Source organism: Eriocheir sinensis, chromosome 14 (genome assembly GCF_024679095.1).
Source record: "Eriocheir sinensis breed Jianghai 21 chromosome 14, ASM2467909v1, whole genome shotgun sequence".
NCBI lineage: Eukaryota > Metazoa > Arthropoda > Malacostraca > Decapoda > Varunidae > Eriocheir > Eriocheir sinensis.
In genome coordinates, this window is record NC_066522.1 from 14,982,930 (window position 1) to 15,000,252 (window position 17,323).

The 17,323-nt window shown below is 43.8% G+C and overlaps 1 protein-coding gene across 1 annotated transcript in view; it reads right to left on the reverse strand.

The window, feature by feature from the left end:
* Window positions 1-17,323, reverse strand: part of LOC126998316 (nephrin-like) — a 135,529-nt gene that overhangs the window by 118,040 nt on the left and 166 nt on the right. Inside the window, exon 1 of the mRNA XM_050859802.1 lies at window positions 17,062-17,323. This exon is cut by the window's right edge and continues 166 nt beyond it. Within this exon, the coding sequence (XP_050715759.1) occupies window positions 17,062-17,323 (262 nt within the window). The remainder of the gene's footprint in view (window positions 1-17,061) is intronic.

Sequence of the window (17,323 nt, forward strand, 5' to 3'; positions counted from 1 at the left end):
GTCTGAACTCGACTGCATTGCGGCGAAGGAATTTTTGGCATCGCTGTGTTTTGTTCTTGAAGATTTGGTATACTGGGACAGAACAACAAACTCATATCACAGAAGACTGATGAAAATATATATAAAGATTATGTGTAAGTTGTTGACAGTCTTTGAGTCTTGAAGATTTGTTATACAGGAACATGAACACAAACTTAAATCACTGAAAAATTATGAAAGTACTATAAGGATCAGGTATAGTGTGTTGGTGGAAGTCTTTGCATCTTGGTTCTTCATAATGTAAGTTTTTTTTTCAGCATCATAATTATTATCCTCTACGATGGTCGTGGATACACTTGAAGAAAAAAGGAAAGAATCAGTGAGGTTTGAGGGCCAAGAACAGTAAGACAGACAAAAAGAAAACAAGAAGAAAATTTTACGATGATATTGATAAAAACTAACAAAATATAGAACAATCTAGCCGGTAAACAGTCTTTGGCCATGGTTCTTTTATATCTATATAAGTGCATTTTCTAAGTGTTTAATTAATATGCCTTTTTGGAAACTTTAGAGCAAGAAGATGGAAATTTAAAACGTAAAACAAAAAGATGAATGATCCTTTGTACGTTAATCCCTTCCATAGACCATTAAGCATTACTAACTTAAGATACATACTTGAGAAAAAAAATATAAACAGTACAGTAAAATAAACGTGTAACAGACAACAACAGTAAGATAGACATAAAGAAAAGAAAACAATGAGACAAAAGAAGACTGATAAAGTGTCGAACAGTCCCACGAGTAGAAAAAATAGAAAAAAAATCAATAAAGTTCGAGATAGGAAAAGAATAGCAAGACAGACATAAAGAAAAATCGAAAAAAAAAAAAGCTAGAACGATGAGATGAAATGAACGCTCAAGTAAAATGTAAAACAGTAAACAGAAAATGAGGCTCGGCAATAAGGGTCAATCCGGAGCATATTTTTGTTTTTTGTTCGGTAATCACGCGGCAATGCACGAGCTCGGGGCGTGTTGTGTTGTGCTCCTGCTTGTGTTTACTACGTCTCGTTCAGGGGGAGTAATGACCCTCGTTTGCGTTGTGTTTGTGTCGTGTTTGTGTCCTGTTGCTGGCTGTCCTGCTTATGTGTGTGTGTGTGTGTATGTGTGTGTGTGTGTGTGTGTGTGTGTGTGTGTGTGTGTGTGTGTGTGTGTGTGTTGAAAATAGCTTTAATGAAAGATATGTAGTCTATAATGATTGATTTGTGAGTGTATTTATTTGTTTATTATTGTTGCTATTTGGTTATTTATTTGTTTATTTATTTGTTCATGCAGCCGCAGCGGTAAACCGTCTGCTGCCTGCCCCGCTGCTTCCCGCGACAGAGACCGCTAAAGGTAAGTTTGAAAGACGGCTGTTTTGTTTGTTGGTGTTTTTAGTTGCGTTATCTATTTCGTTCTCCGGTTTTCATGCATAATTATATAAAAATCGTATTATGGAGTGCCTCGCCTTCACTCCTTTGACGTGTATTAACCTTAGCAGACTTACGTAGGTTCTCAAAAATGCTAATCATTTGTTTTCAAGTGAGAACTGCGTGGCTCGTAACGCTAACGCGGTGGCGTTATGTACAGCTTCAAATTTCCAAGTGAACATTGCGGTGGTGTCCCCTAGAGTTTCAGTATCGCGTTAGTCATGTGGAGGAAAACTGTGTTTTGTCGCTCGCTCGCTCGTGGTGGGTGTAGTTGAGTTGTTGGGTCAGAAAGAATGTCAGAAGGATGTCGTTCCCACGGGTGGATTACCTACGAGTTGGGTGCGTGTGAGCCATCGTTCAACTCCTCAGCGGAAGAAACAATAAAAAAAAAAAAAACTGAGCAGAGCTGGTATGTAACTGATTATTTGTGTTATCATGTGGAAGGGATCTAGGGTCAAGGTGGACGGGGGCAGCGGAATGGGGAATGAGCCATCTAGCGTCGCAAAAGGGAACTAGGGTGGGTGGAGGGTTATAGATCTGGCCTGTAGATGAAATTACACATGGACTATTACACACACACACACACACACACACACACACACACACACTCCCCTCCCCCCCTCCTCCCACACACACACCTGTTGGCTGGCTGGCTGGCTGTACGTTTATGTTGCAGTGCATTTCATTAGGGCGCTTGATGGGGCATTTCAGTGGATATCAGCTTCAATTGGTATCGATTTGTCACGTGCTATTTTAATGTGGGCTTCATAACTGATACAGATGTTGTTTTTAGCGCGGCCTTTGATGCGTGGATGAGGGGCCGTATGGCGGCCGTCAGGGTAAACAGGCATGAATGTGTCGGCGTTTAGCGGCGGGGAATGTTTCTGTCCGGCCATAGCGAACACGGGAAAAAGTGCCTAAAAGTGAAGGTTAAAACATGGAGACAACAAATGCAAGGATGATGGTTGTTGAGGAATATATACTGGCAAAGGGATGATTTTTTTTAAGTTAACTGGGCTGCACTATACTGAGGATGGGAGTTTATTCCATCCGCGCAGAAGTGTTGGAGTATGAATGTGTTGGCGTATAGCGGCGGGTAATGGTTTGGTCTCTGGCCTTAGCGAACGTGGAAAAAAAAAAGTGCTTAGAATAAATGATCGATCATGGAGACAACGAACGAAATAATTGGTGGGGATTATACGAATGGGGCAAAGGGATTAGTTTATTTCACCCGCGTAGTATAGTGCTGGAGTATCAATGTGTTGGCGTATAGCGGCGGGTAATGTTTCGCTCTCTGGCCTTAGCGAACATGAAAAAAAAAACTGCTTAGAGTGGAAGATCGATCATGGAGACAACGAACGAAACAATTGGTGTTTATAGTGGCGCCATCTTGCATTGGCTCATGCTGCCCTCCCGGAGCTCATCTTTATTCCTAGAATCTAGAGTCCGGGTTGATAGGTGGTCTTCTGGACAGCATGTGGGTAGTTTTAAGCCACTCGGCGGCGGCTGAAAAATCCCAGCTTGGTGGCACCGGTCGGGGATTGAACTCGCGTCCTCCTGAACGCGGGGCCGTCTTGCTATCTGTTCAGCCACCGCCTACCCTAAGATAGAAAGATAGATAGATAGATTGATAGATAGAGCGAGAGACAGTGAGAACAACAACTGATAGTCATGATCGGTCAAGACAATCACTCACAAATCATATAATTGTGTTTACGAAAGTGGCATACTACATTAGAACCCCCAACTCTTGTGTTAGAGCAGGAATATCTAGAATTTCGATATTTTACTAGCGAACAGAGCTGTGTGCATCGACAGGCTTTACGAAACAACAGGGGGAGGGCAGACTGAACGAGAGAGAAAAAGAACATATCCAGCAGAATGTACACACAAAACCTAAAACTATTAAATATTGAGAGAAGGCAGCGGGCGAATCGTAGCCGGGGAGGTCCTATGCACACGCCGGGTCCGTCGAGGAGAGACTAAAATGTTTTTCATGGATATTTTTGGCACGGAACTTCGAAACTCATGTCAAAAAAAGATAGGGGAGAGAGAGAGAGAGAGAGAGAGAAACTAAAAAATCCTTGTAGTTGGGACAGTTCCAGGTCTAGTTTCGTTAAATATTCAACAACGTGGTGGCGATCTAAAATACGACGTGTGTGTGAGTGTGTGTGTGTGTGTGTGTGTGTGTGTGTGTGTGTGTGTGTGTGTGTGTGTGTGTGTGTGTGTGTGTGTGTGTGTGTGTGTGTGTGTGTGTGTGTGTGTGTGTGTGTGTTTCTGTAACGCCCTTGAAACACAAACTAAGAGGTGAGAAGGAAAGCTGTGTTATGTCTTTGTCGGTAAATGAAAAAAAAAAGGAACTAAAAAAAAACGTAAATAAAATGAAGAACGAGAAAAAAAGATTTGATCTCGACTTCGCTCCAGCAAATGAATAAAGAGGTAGGCGTTCCGGAAGAAAAGTTACTGGCAGTCTTTTCTCTGTGAACTAGGAAAAAATGATGAATACTAGGAGGGAAAAGTACGCCGAGTAGTTTTCAATGAAGGAAATAAAAAGAACTTGGTGTGAAATAAATACATATGCATGAAGTAGAAAGGTACTCACTAGGAAGGAAGAAATAATAGTGCCCTGTCTTTTCCTCGTGAGTTAGAAAGTTGAACCTTAAAAATTAACAAACAAGAGAGCGTCCTGTACTTAGTGAGCAAGGAACGAAAAAAAAAAAAAATCCAAATAAGATAAATGGCTGTCATGTCATTTACTACAGAAATAATGATAAAGTTGAACGAGAAAAAAAAGAGTAAAAAAAAGTATACATTCAGTTTTCATCCGTGGGTAAGTAATTGAGGAACGAAATGAGAAAACAAGGAATGAAATAAATAGTTAAGGAACGAATGAAATGGACTGAAATGAAAGGAAAGGAAAGAATAAATGAAATGAACGAAGTAATTAGTCTGTTGTTTCCCTTTTTACAATTAGAAGAGATCAAAGGAGGCTTTTTTTTTGGGGGGGGCATCCGTTCTGGGCTGTAACAGTCGCGTGGGATATCGACCTCACCGACACACATATCATTATAGTTCTTCTGTAGCAAAAGTCTTCCCTGCACATATTTACCTGCCAGACTTTGTTTTATGTATTTTGGGGGAGTGCGCAGAGAGAGAGAGAGAGAGAGAGAGAGAGAGAGAGAGAGAGAGAGAGAGAGAGAGAGAGAGAGAGAGAGAGAGAGAGAGAGAGAGAGAGAGAGAGAATATAAGAGAAGAGAAGGAAATGAAAGGAAATTAAAGGAAAGGAAGGAAAGGAAAGAGAAGAGAAGAGAAGAGAAAAAGAGAAGTGAGAAGACATAGAAAAAGAAGATAAGCGAGAAAGGAAAAAAAAAAAAAACTTGCCTATCTATAGTATCACATCTCCATGGCAACTTTTTTATGTATTTCCTGTATCAATCGTATAGTTTCCTGCATACACATATCACACCCTCCCTTAACAAACTTATATAGAAATTAGTGCCAGAGCAACTGCTTAATAAGTAGGAGAGTAACATAAACCATTAGCGTTCTGCATCATTACCGACTGAAGGGTTAAGAATAGGGGAAGGAATGAGGTGTTTAGGGTGTGTAATGCATAGGTGTGTGTGTGTGTGTGTGTGTGTGTGTGTGTGTGTGTGTGTGTGTGTGTGTGTGTTTAGATCTTTGCACCTTCTGTCTCGTCGTTTTTTAGGCCAAACTCAGCTAGACTTCGTTTGTCAAGGAGCAAGGGGTTAAGAGAGGGGAGGAAAGGATATGAGAGGAGAGTAGAGGAGGGGAGGGGAGAGAAGAAGAGAGGAGATAAGAAGAGAGGATGAAGGCCAGCGAGTGTGTGTGTGTGTGTGTGTGTGTGTGTGTGTGTGTGTGTGTCCCGAGGGGCGGCTGTGTCCTGCTCGCGGCGATACAAACTTCCGCGGCCGGTGGAACCCAAATTGGCCTCCACACACACACACACACACACACACACACACACACACACACACACACACACACACACACACACACACACACACACACACACACACACACACACACACACACACACACACACACACACACACACACACACACACACACACACACACACACACAGCTCCCTCCCCTCCTCCTCTCCACACTCTGAACCTTTCCCAGTCAGTCTCCTTCCTGGAAACAAAGGCGTGTGTAGCAGTGTGCAGAAGAGGCGAGCGGCGAGACCAAGGGCGAGGAGAGAGACAGACGGGGCTACACAGTGACTCGCATTGTCTCTACGCTAATGGCTGTGATTGCCGTCTGTCTCGCCTGATTCTTGGCGTCCGCTGAGGCTGTCGAGGCGTATTGGCGGCCAACCTCACGCCCTCGCTTGAACTGCTTACCTACCGTCCCTCTCTGGCTGACTGGTGTTGGTGGAAGAGAGGAAGGTGAGGGATGGGAGCAGCGTTGCCAGATTATCGTATTCACCACAACGTTTTTATAATTTTTAAGCCTCAAACTCTCGTACCTACACAAATAACGACATAAAATCATCAAAGTTAGCATTAAAACTGTTATTTATTGATGATTGTTTGTTTTTTGCTATAGTTATCGGTTAGAAACTAAGAAAATGCAATGCGATGAGTACGATAATTTGACAACGCTGGATGGGAGTACGTGTATTTGGTGGGTCTGCTGGTGAAGGGATGGTGATGGTAGTAATGGCAAGAGGTCGAGGTTCTTGTTCTTGTTCTTGTTCTTCAAACCAGCCTAACCAGAAGCAGTGTCTTGCATACATCAGAACAAAAGAAAAGACAGAACACATGATCGATCCTCTGACAGACTAAATCGGGTGACTAGTCAAGCACAATAAACACATGGTCGGACTCGTCAAGAGAAATTTAGCGACGGTGTTCACGGCTGAGAACATGGAGGCCGTACCCAAGGGATCTAATCCTCCGGGGGGATCACACCTTGACCCCTAATTGGTGCGATATGCGAACAAGACGTGGAACTACGTGGACAGTCTCGACACGGACTAGTCAAAAGGACCCGACGACCTTCTTCCACGGTGTAGGAAAATTGCGACGAGTATATTCCTCGCGGTGTTATATATAGACTTCATGAGAGCCTTTGACGAGGTACCACACGAACAGCTCCGTATGAAATCACAGTCAGCAGGTGAATTATAATCGAAAATTTAACGGCGTGGATAATAGTGTGGGTTACTGAGAGAAAAAGGAGAAAATTGACTCAGTGGAAGAGCTTCTGATTGGCTTCTTGTTTTCACTGCATGGAGTAACGTGAGGGTCAGTGTTGGGACTCGTTATCTTTCTTGAGGGACTGACTAAATAGCATCCTCGTCACAAGGCAAGAGGTTTTCTCATGTTTACTGCTCTCCCTCCATCTCCTCCTCCTCCTCCTCCTCCTCCTCGTCCTCCCCTCCTTTTGGTCGTCCTCCCCGGCCTCTTGCAGACTCCTAATGTTCTTGTTTTGTTACGTTCTTTTCCTCCTCCTCCTCCTGTGTCATCCTCTCCCTCTCCACCTTGTCCTTCTTCTCGTCCTCCTATTCGTCCTCCTCCTTCGCCTCCTTCTCCTCGTCCTCCTCCTCGTCCGTCATCCTTCCCTCTCCACCTTGTCCTGACGGGAAAGAGCCTGCCGCCGCGCCGCCTCAGGACAGATGAAGTGATCGAAACGGATTGGTGTTGCCCGACTGTATTAGGTGATTTGTATGTAAATTGGACGTCTGAATATTCCTCCGGTTGAGCAAACAAAGAGGTGACGCTCGGACGAGGGGCTCAGATGGCTACCTCCCTTCTCTTCCTTCCTTCCTACCGTCGTTCTCCTCTCTCCTGGCTCCCTTCTCTTCTGCTTTCCTTCTCCTCCCTCCTACCTCCCTTCTCTTTCTTCCTTCCTACCGTCGTTCTCCTCTCTCATGGCTCACTTCTCTTCTGCTTTCCTTCTCCTTCCTCCTACCTCCCTTCTCTTCCTCCCTTCCTACCGTCGTTCTCCTCTCTCCTGGCTCCCTTCTCTTCTGCTTTCCTTCTCCTCCCTCCTACCTCCCTTCTCTTCCTTCCTTCCTACCGTCGTTCTCCTCTCTCCTGGCTCCCTTCTCTTCTGCTTTCCTTCTCCTTCCTCCTACCTCCCTTCTCTTCCTCCCTTCCTACCGTCGTTCTCCTCTCTCCTGGCTCCCTTCTCTTCTGCTTTCCTTCTCCTCCCTCCTACCTCCCTTCTCTTCCTCCCTTCCTACCGTCGTTCTCCTCTCTCCTGGCTCCCTTCTCTTCTGCTTTCCTTCTCCTCCCTCCTACCTCCCTCCCAGCTTCCTCTGTCCTGTCCTCTGTCTTTCATATTCCTTTCTACGTTTATTCTTTTTACCGAGTGAGCTCTTTCTTTTATCTTCACTGTTGTTTTGTCTGTTTTTATTTCTCTTTTTTCTTATGTCACATTCGATATTTAGTGTGTTTTCCTTTTATTTTTTTATCTTCAAGGACCTCTTCTCGATAGTATTTGATCGTATAAGTCTTCTCTGTAGCTTTTAATGTATATGTTCTGTACTATTTTTAACTTGACGATTTTTTCTTTATTGTGTGTTATTGTGTTCTATAATTCCTTCCCCTTCTGTCTCTCTCCGGCATATGACCACAGATGTTGCGCCGACTAAACGAAACTTTCCAACTTTCCTCCATTACTCTGACCTTCGACAACCATTCATTTACAGCTCAAGGTAACACGGGACACACACAGTAACATACGGTCTTGTCTCAGTATATATGTTCCACACTGCCTTCTCCAGCCGACCCTTTCCCTATATATGGTGTTTTACCGTATATGCCCCGTGTTAACTCTGACCCCTCGTACTCTTTTTCTTCTCCTGTCTTTGATGTCCCCGAGGCCCCGCGCCACCGACCCCTCGCTCGCCTGCTTAACATGACTCTCCGGGGGCCGCCTGTGTCTTGTCACCGCGCCGGCTGCTGCCCTGGAGAAGTGTTAGGGCGCCGCCGTTTGCCTCCACTCCCTTAGACCAATAATCATATTTAAGTGTAATCCTATAACGGGTAGCACAACCTTCGGCGTCCAGGATATTTTTGAGGCTTTTCCCACCAAGTCTTGAAGTCATGGGATGTAAATAGTTGGTAAAAGGATTTCTGCATCGCTTTCCTGCTGCTTCAGAGTTTAATATCTGGATGGAGGGTGCTGCGTCGAGTGTCAGGGATAGTGCGCCGTCCAGCCATACCGTTTAGTGCGATAAATAGGTAAAAAGAACTTTTCTGCTAAGTCTTAAGGTCATGGGATATAAATAGTCAGTAAAAGGTTTCCTGAATTGTTTTCCTGCTGCTTCAGAGTTTAATTTCACGATGGATGGTGCAGCGTCGAGTGTCAGGGATAGTGCGCCATCCAGTCATACCGTTTAGTGCTATAAATGGGTAAAAAGGATTCTGGCATCGCTTTCCTTCATTTTGGCAGCAACAGTAGTGCTTGCAGGCAGGGGGAAGGGAAGGGAAAGGAAGGAAGGGCGGAATACCAGCGGGGCGGAAAAATGAAACATGTTCCCTGAGGTGAAATACGAAACATCCCGTGCAATACTCTTCGCGGACCCACACCGACGGTGATCTCGTGTTTTTCCGGCGATCTGCGTTTAATTATACTTGAAATCCATCGTTGTGTCTGCTCGCACCCCATCGCGGCGAGGAAAGAATCGGAGTAAAGTTGTAATTGGATAAGAGGGGAAAGAGAGCTCAGCGGCAGCCAATCAGTTTTCTGGAGCTATTACCATGCACGACGCACTGGCTGGCTGGCTGGATGGCTGAATGGCTGACTGGCTGATTGACTGAATGGCTGGCTGACTGAATGGCTGACTGAGTGACTGGCGGTATATCTCCATCTCTATGTCTTGTTGTAAAGAGTTGGTGTATGTATGTCTGTCTGTCTACTTCCCTGGCTGGCTGGCTGGCTGAATGGGTGACTGGCTGAATGGCTGGCTGGATAACTGGCTGTCTGACAAAGTGACTGACGGTGTATCTCCATCTCTATGTCTTGTAAAGAGTTGGTGTATGTATGTCTGTCTGTCTACTTCCCTGGCTGGCTGAATGGCTTATATACTGACTGAATGGCGGTCTAACTTGCTGGCTGGATGGCTGGATGGGTATCTGGCTGTCCGACTGAGGGCTTGGTGGCGTATCTCTGTGTCTTGGCGCTAAAAGTTAATGTCTGTATGTCTGTTTGCTTGGCTGGTACACTGACTGGCTGACTGGTTGAATCACAGTCTTAGTTGCTGGTTGGATGGATGCATGGTTGGATGAGTGGTAGGCTGGCGATGTGTCTCTATCCCTGTGTCTTCTAAAAGGTGATGTCTGACTGACTTGCTTCTTGGTTATATGGTTGGCCGGCTGTATGGCTGGCTTGTGGTATGTGTGTGTGTGTGTCTGTCTGTTTGTCCACTCCTTGCCTTTCAGCGTAAGTGGGAAAACACACACACACACACACACACACACACACGCACACACTCACTCACACACACACACTTATGAGTACGCGTGTGTGTGTGTGTGTGTGTGTGTGTGTGTGTGTGTGTGTGTGTGTGTGTGTGTGTGTGTGTGTGTGTGTTATTTGAAAAGTCAAGAACCAACCCAATGGACGAGTAAAATTCTACACAAACTTTCGACATCAGGCAAGATACGGGTGATTAGTTCCCGGCGCTAATTGTACTAGAGAGAGAGAGAGAGAGAGAGAGAGAGAGAGAGAACAGTGAAAGAACAGAAAAGAACATTTACAAAACAAAACAGAACAGAAAGTGAAAGAAAGAGACTAACAGACTGACATAGAAATATTAAAACACTGAAATGCAAATAAAAACAGTGATCAGGAGAGAGAGAGATTAAGATTAAGATTTGATGTATTTGATTATCTATTTTTACTCTCAATGTTTTCTTTCCAAATATTCCCTGTTATTGGCGTTGGTACTGATATATCCCAGAGACTTCTTCCACTCTTTGTTCATTGGCAGTAAAACAGAGGCTGGAGGCTGGTCATATTATATTTTATTTTGCTTTTTATTCTCCTTCTCTCTAACTCTCTCTTCCTTTCCCGTCTCACACTCTCTTATTCTCTTTCGTCTCTCTCCCTCTCTTTCTCTTCCTCTCCCGTCTCAGTCCCTCTTTCTCTTCCGGTTCTCTCCCTCTCTTCCTCTCCCGTCCCGTCTCACTCTCTTTCTCTTCCGTCTCTCTCCCTCTCTTCCTCTCCCGTCCCGTCTCACTCTCTTTCTCTTCCGTCTCTCTCCCTCTCTTCCTCTTCCGTCTCGTCTCACTCTCTCTTTCTCTTCTGTCTCTCTCCCTCTCTTCCTCTTCCGTCTCGTCTCACTCTCTTTTTTTCTTCTGTCTCTCTCCCTCTCTTCCTCTCCCGTCTCACTCCCTCTTTCTCTTCCGTCTCTCTCCCTCTCTTCCTCTTCCGTCCCGTCTCACTCTCTCTTCCATCCGTGCTCTGCCTCACTCACACCCCTCGTGCGGCCCGTCATTAGTGTCCTCACCACTCTTCTCGGATTTATGACGCAACCACTTGTTACTCAGGGCGGCCGCAGGAAGCATGTGCTCGCCGCTCTCCAACTGGTGGCGTGTGTGCGGGTGGACGGTTTTGGCTTATTGCTTTACATTATGAGATCATTTAGTGGCTTTACGTTGCTCTACCGGCGTTATCTCTGACCACACTCTTGGGCTATATTCTTAAACACATCGGCGCCCAAGACACATGTTTGACTAGGTTTTCGTAGGAGTGTTGGGAATTTCCAGGGGTAGTTTAATGACCCTGGTGGTAGTTTGACCCTTCCTCTGTACCATGAACCTTAAATAACACTCATTAGAACCCTATTGATCCCCTCTCTGACCGTTGGAAGTAGTTGATGTGAGAGGAAGAGGCGTCTGATAATACCAACCTTAATCTTAGACACTTTCTCTCTCTCTCTCAAACATACCCCCGAACACACACACACACACACACACACACATACATGCACACACACACTCACACACACACATCGGGGTAAGGGGGAACAATAAAGCTCATCTCCAGCTCCAAAATTTACAACCGAAGCAATATCAGTCGCAGGAAGCCAATCACGAATTCGAATCTAGCTTCGCTGTGCCACGGGGAAGCGGAAGTGATGGCGCAGGGCCGGGGCGAGGAGGAGGAGGAGGAGGAGGAGGAGGAGACAACATGGAAGCAGAGAAACAGGGAAAAACAGGGAACAGATAGACTAGTGGCGTTTAACAAGGCTGCCTGTTTTAGTAGAGAAGTAGGAGGTAACATGGAAGCAGGGAAACATGGAAGAATAGGGAACAGGTAATCTAGTTGGGTATAACAAGGCAGCACACCTTATTATAAAAGGAGAGGGAGAAGACATAGAAGCATAGAACCGTGGAAGAACAGGCTGCAGAAAATCTAGCGGCGTATAACAAGACTGCTGGTTGCGTGGTTTCATATGTTCGTCAGGCACTTCAGTAACTTGTGAAATGGAAAAGAAGAAAACGAGCGAGGGAAAATAAGAGGATACTGATGAAAACGATGATAAAGTAAGATAGAAGGGAGTGAAGGATGAGGATAATGAATGGGATGAGAATAACGATAATAATGATGTTGAGGAGGAGGAGGAGGAAGAGGAGAAGGAAGAGCCAAAATTACAGCATGTTCAGGGGAGAAAGGAAAGGAGGACGAGGAAGAGGGAGAAGTGGAGGAGGTCGCCGTCCAGGAGGAGGTAAAGAATTAGTGGTAGGAGGGGGACGGAGGGAAGCAGGCAGTGGAGGGAGGGAGGGAGGGACGGGTCGAAGACAAGAAGAGCCTTTTAATTAGGTGAGAATAATTAACGAAGGTGCGCAAGGAGGTTAATTATGTAGAAGTCCACGTGTTGCTCCACTTATCTCTTTGGCGTATATTTAATTTCTGGGCGGCGGCGGAAAAGAAAAGATTGAAGAGAGAAATAAGAGAAAAAGCAACCACACAGTCCCGGAAGAAAAAGAAAAGGGTTCAGTGCAGGAAGTAATCGTGCGCGGAGAGATTGAAAAATAATTAAATGTAAAAAGTAGACGTGGGAAAAGAGAATAAAAGAACAGATTGAAGAGAAAAAATAAGACATAAAGCAACCATATAGTCCCAGAAGAAAAAAAAAAGGTTCAGTGCAGGAAGTAACCGTGTGCGGAGGGAAAAGAAAATAGTTAAATGTTGAAAGTAGACGTAGGAAAAGAGAATAAAAGAGTGAAATGTAAAAAATAATCGTGTGAGGAGAGAATATGATCATGTAATATTAGTAACTGTTCGCTAATACATGAAGAACCGTTGTTATTTGATGCTGACTAACTGGCTTCTAACTGGTAAAACTGAACTGAAAAAAAAAAACACAAATAAATAAAACGATACAACACTCGTACAGATATAACCAATTGTCGGGTTTCGTTAACTATCTATCCGAACATCGGGTTGCAATAGAACTCAAAATATCTTCATTAGTACACGGGGGTAATCTATGTATTGCACACACACAGTACAAACATACACATATACGCAAGTTAAGTTAGATAACGTACTGGCTCTTATGCGCTACTCTTCTATTTGTTAACCTCTCGTGAACACTATATTCTAAGTGACTGCTTTTCGCGACCTTCAAGAACAAATTAACAAAGGAATCGCTAGGTTAAGTAAACTCTGCGACTTGAAGATCGAAGTGCCAGCTTAGAAACGTTCATGCAGGTGTGTGTGTGTGTGTGTGTGTGTGTGTGTGTGTGTGTGTGTGTGTGTGTGTGTGTGTGTGTATTCCGTGCGGGACATCCATACCGCAAGATATCGATGCTTCCTTTCCTCCGACCCCTGAAGTGGTAAGAATTCCGCCCTCTCTCAATTTCCCCGCGGCTACCTGGTCTATTCCATCAAGGTAGCCTGCAATAACAGCACGCATATATACGCAGATAGACACGCAGATGGGCGATAGATAAGAGAGGTGCATCTGTGGCTTGATTGATGGCTTGTGTGATTTTTTTAGTAAAAAGTTAGTTGGTTACGAGAGTGATTGAGAGAGAGAGTGACAGACAGACGAACAGAAATAACATATTTATAGAGACAGTGAATATCATCAGAAAACACACACACACACACACACACACACACACACACCACACACACACACACACACACACACACACACACACACACACATAAACACATAGTACTAACGCCATCAAAGCAATATGTCTAAAACAGTTTAGGGTATTTTCGTCCCGGAGAAGCGTCCAGAGCCCGGCGGACAGAGACAGACAGCCGTGCAAATTATCAGGCCTGCTGACGTCCTGACAGACAGACACTCACAAAAATGCAATTTAAAAATCTCTTCCGGTAACAAAACAACGTTGTTAGCAACACTGACATGAAAGTCCATACCTCTGCATGTATGTATATATATATATATATATATATATATATATATATATATATATATATATATATATATATATATATATATATATATATATATATATATATATATATATATATATATATATATATATATATATATATATATATATATATATATATATATATATATATATATATATATATATATATATATATATATATATATATATATATATATATATATATATATATATATATATATATATATATATAATAAAGTCAAACTTTCTTTTATTAGGTGATTAATGATAAAGTAATGATTCATTATTGTTGTTGATACTTAAAAACAAATTTTACGAACATTTGTGGATGAACCCAAGCTTGCTTATGTGTGCTTGTGTGCTTGTGTGTGTGTGTGTGTGTGTGTGTGTGTGTGTGTGTGTGTGTGTGTGTGTGTGTGTGTGTGTGTGCTAGCTTGGCCAGTGACATCCACAGAGACGCAGACGCGAATTTACAGAGGGTCGTAGTGGGGTTCTCGTGTAATGAAGCCCCCGCAGGACACCAGTGACGGGCGTCGCGGCGCGTGGACAGGCCAGGAGACAGACAGGAACATGGCTTAGGGTGACGGCAGGTAATAACAATATCAAGACCACGAATGGCATGACCCGATCGCATTAGAAGCATGAAATAATGAACGATAGGAAGAACAACCCACCACCACCACCACCACCATTATCACCCCCTGCACCACCAGCCATCAATGAAGACTTATTATGAATGATCTCCTCGCTGCACACCTGCCGTAAATACCAGGCGCAAGGTAATTTAAAGGGCCGCCGGGATCGTACAGGCACTATATGTTGAAGCGAATGGAGACGGAGCAGCGGCGGCGTAGTTTTACCCCGCACGGCGCCTGCATGGTAATGGATACGGATGGAGCACTGTAGCCAAGACACACAATCGCCTTAGCCATCGAGGTGGGAGGTTATTGCCTGCCGGGTGATGAGCTTGAGGGGGGAGAGGGGAGGTAAGGTTGGTGGTAATGGTGGTGGTGATCGGTGGGTGTGGATGGTGGTGGTGGTGGGGGGGTGGGGTGTAGGTGTGTATGTGTGCGTGTGTGTGTTTTCTTTGGTTAACTTTCAGATCTAAAAACGAGCCTTCCAATACCCATCAAATAATTTCTTTAGATCAAACGTGATTGAGGAAAAAAATATCATATGGTCACTTTTTCATTTTTCTTTATTTTTTCCTTCGCCTTTTCTCCATCGCGAGGGAGGATGAAATTAAGAGTGGCCATCAGCACATAATCCATGATGCGGCGGCCAGCAAAAAAAAAAAAAAAAAAAAAAAAAAAAAGGAAGAAAATGATGAAAAGGGGAAAAAAAGGAAAAAATAAGGAAGAAAATGATAAAAAGGGGAAAAAGGGGGAAAAATATGTGGAGGGATATGGGGTTTCATGTCCTTAGAGTTTTTTTCACTCGCCAGAACACAAGGGGAAAGTATTAGGGAGGGAGGCGGAGGAGGAGGAGGAGGAGGAGAGACCAGCGGTGTACAAGGTATATTTACGGCACTCACGGGTCTCGATTTTTCAAGTTTATTGCGAGCGAAAGGGTTTATCAGAGGTCTTCTCTCTCTCTCTCTCTCTCTCTCTCTCTCTCTCTCTCTCTCTCTCTCTCTCTCTCTCTCTCTCTCTCTTTTTGTTCATGTTCTTGTTCTTGTTCTTGTTTTTGTTCTTCTTGTTCTTGTTCTTGTTCTTGTTCTTCTTGAGAGAGAGAGAAAAAAACGGGATTAAGAAAAAAAAATCATATGGTCACTTTCCTCTCTTCTTTTCTTTCCTTTTCCTTCACTTTTTCTCTTTCACCGTGATAGAAGAAGTTATGGAAGGGGAAAGAGAAGATAGTGATCAGACTGTGTGCAATACGGTACGCTGAACCTGCTTGGGAGACGTCCTTGGTAATGCCTGTAATAATATCTGGATGAAGGTGTTGATATTAAGGGTGCTGGCAAAACATGTTGATACTTGCTTTTCCTGCCTTTTTATCCTGTCTAGTCTTGTTTGTCTGTCCCTGTCTCCGTCTGTCTGTCTGTCTGTGTGTTTGTACTTAGTTATATGTGTATGTATGTATGTGTGTATGTGTGTAAGTCTGTATGTAGTATGTGTTTTGTGAATTGGAAGGATGTATATATAAATCTAAAATCAGATAGACAGACAGACAGATAGACAAAGAGATATATAGACAGACAGACAGAGACAGACAAAGGCAAAGAGACAAGTAAAAAACAAAGAAACAAAGAATAAAAGATTGAACGGCATAGGAGACCAAGTCACCTTCCCAGATTGTGTCATTGATTTTGTTATAGGTTTATCATTTCCTTCTAGGTTATAAATATCAGGATTAAATGGTTAAGAGGAGACAGTAAGAGGAAAACTGGAAGCTCTATGGACGATATTAAAACCAGGCAGAAGTAGTAGTAGTAGTAGTAGTAGTAGTAGTAGTAGTAGTAGTAGTAGTAGTAGTAGAAGTAGCAGCACCAACAATAACAAGACAAGGGTAGTGAACGATGAGGCTGAGTCAGGACGGAAGAGGAAAGAGGGAAGTGAGTGAAAAATATCGACTAAGACGGGAAATGGAATGATGAGGATAGGAGAGAACAGGAAATTAAGAAATATAAGAAAAAATATAGCAGAGATAAAGGGTGCCAGGAATGTGTTTAATGAAGCATATCAGAAGGGAAAACAAACGTGATTAATTCAAAGCTATTGTATGACGCGAGGTGAAAAAGAAAAACCCTATCAGTCGTACAGTCTGTGGGACATTCAAGTCTATTTCATCCCTGAAGTGTATGTAAGTGAACAATTGGCATCAACGTGAATCTTCGACATCAGTTCTATTTTTTTTTTGTAGTACAGGAGAAGGATGGTGATTAATGTCTTTATGTTTTCGTTTTACTTTTTTTTTTTTAATCAGTGTTTTGCGAGAGTTTTTTCTTTGCCATTTTTTTTGCTCTTGCGCCTTAAAGTAAATTCAATAACCGTAGAAGTAGTCGTACAACACTAGGATGAGGAGGCGAAAAATGTTGAATAACCAAACCTCTAAAACATTCAATTCAATAACCTTAGAAGTAATCAATCTTACCTCTAGAGCCTTAACAAAGGTATATAAAATAACCTTATTAGTAGTCATACAGCACCAGGGCGAGAAGGCGAAAAATGCGAACGAAGGAAACTTTAATAGCACTGAAGGAGGGACACTCACCCAAAGCAAAGCCGTCCTTGGTCCATTGCGCCTTGCCCTGCTGGTGGTCCACGGCGCAGCGCAGGAACACGTCGCTGCCGGCCCGCACCTGCACGCTGTCCGGCCTCTCGCGGAACGCCTGGCTCTGACCCGCCGCACCTGGGGACGAGAGAAGGCACCCGTGAGTCTCGCTACTTGGGAGGGGAGGGCAGGAAGGGCTTGAGATAAGGTTGGTGGTGTGGTGGTGGTGTGTTTGTGACTTTGTGTTGTGTTTTGTGTGGTT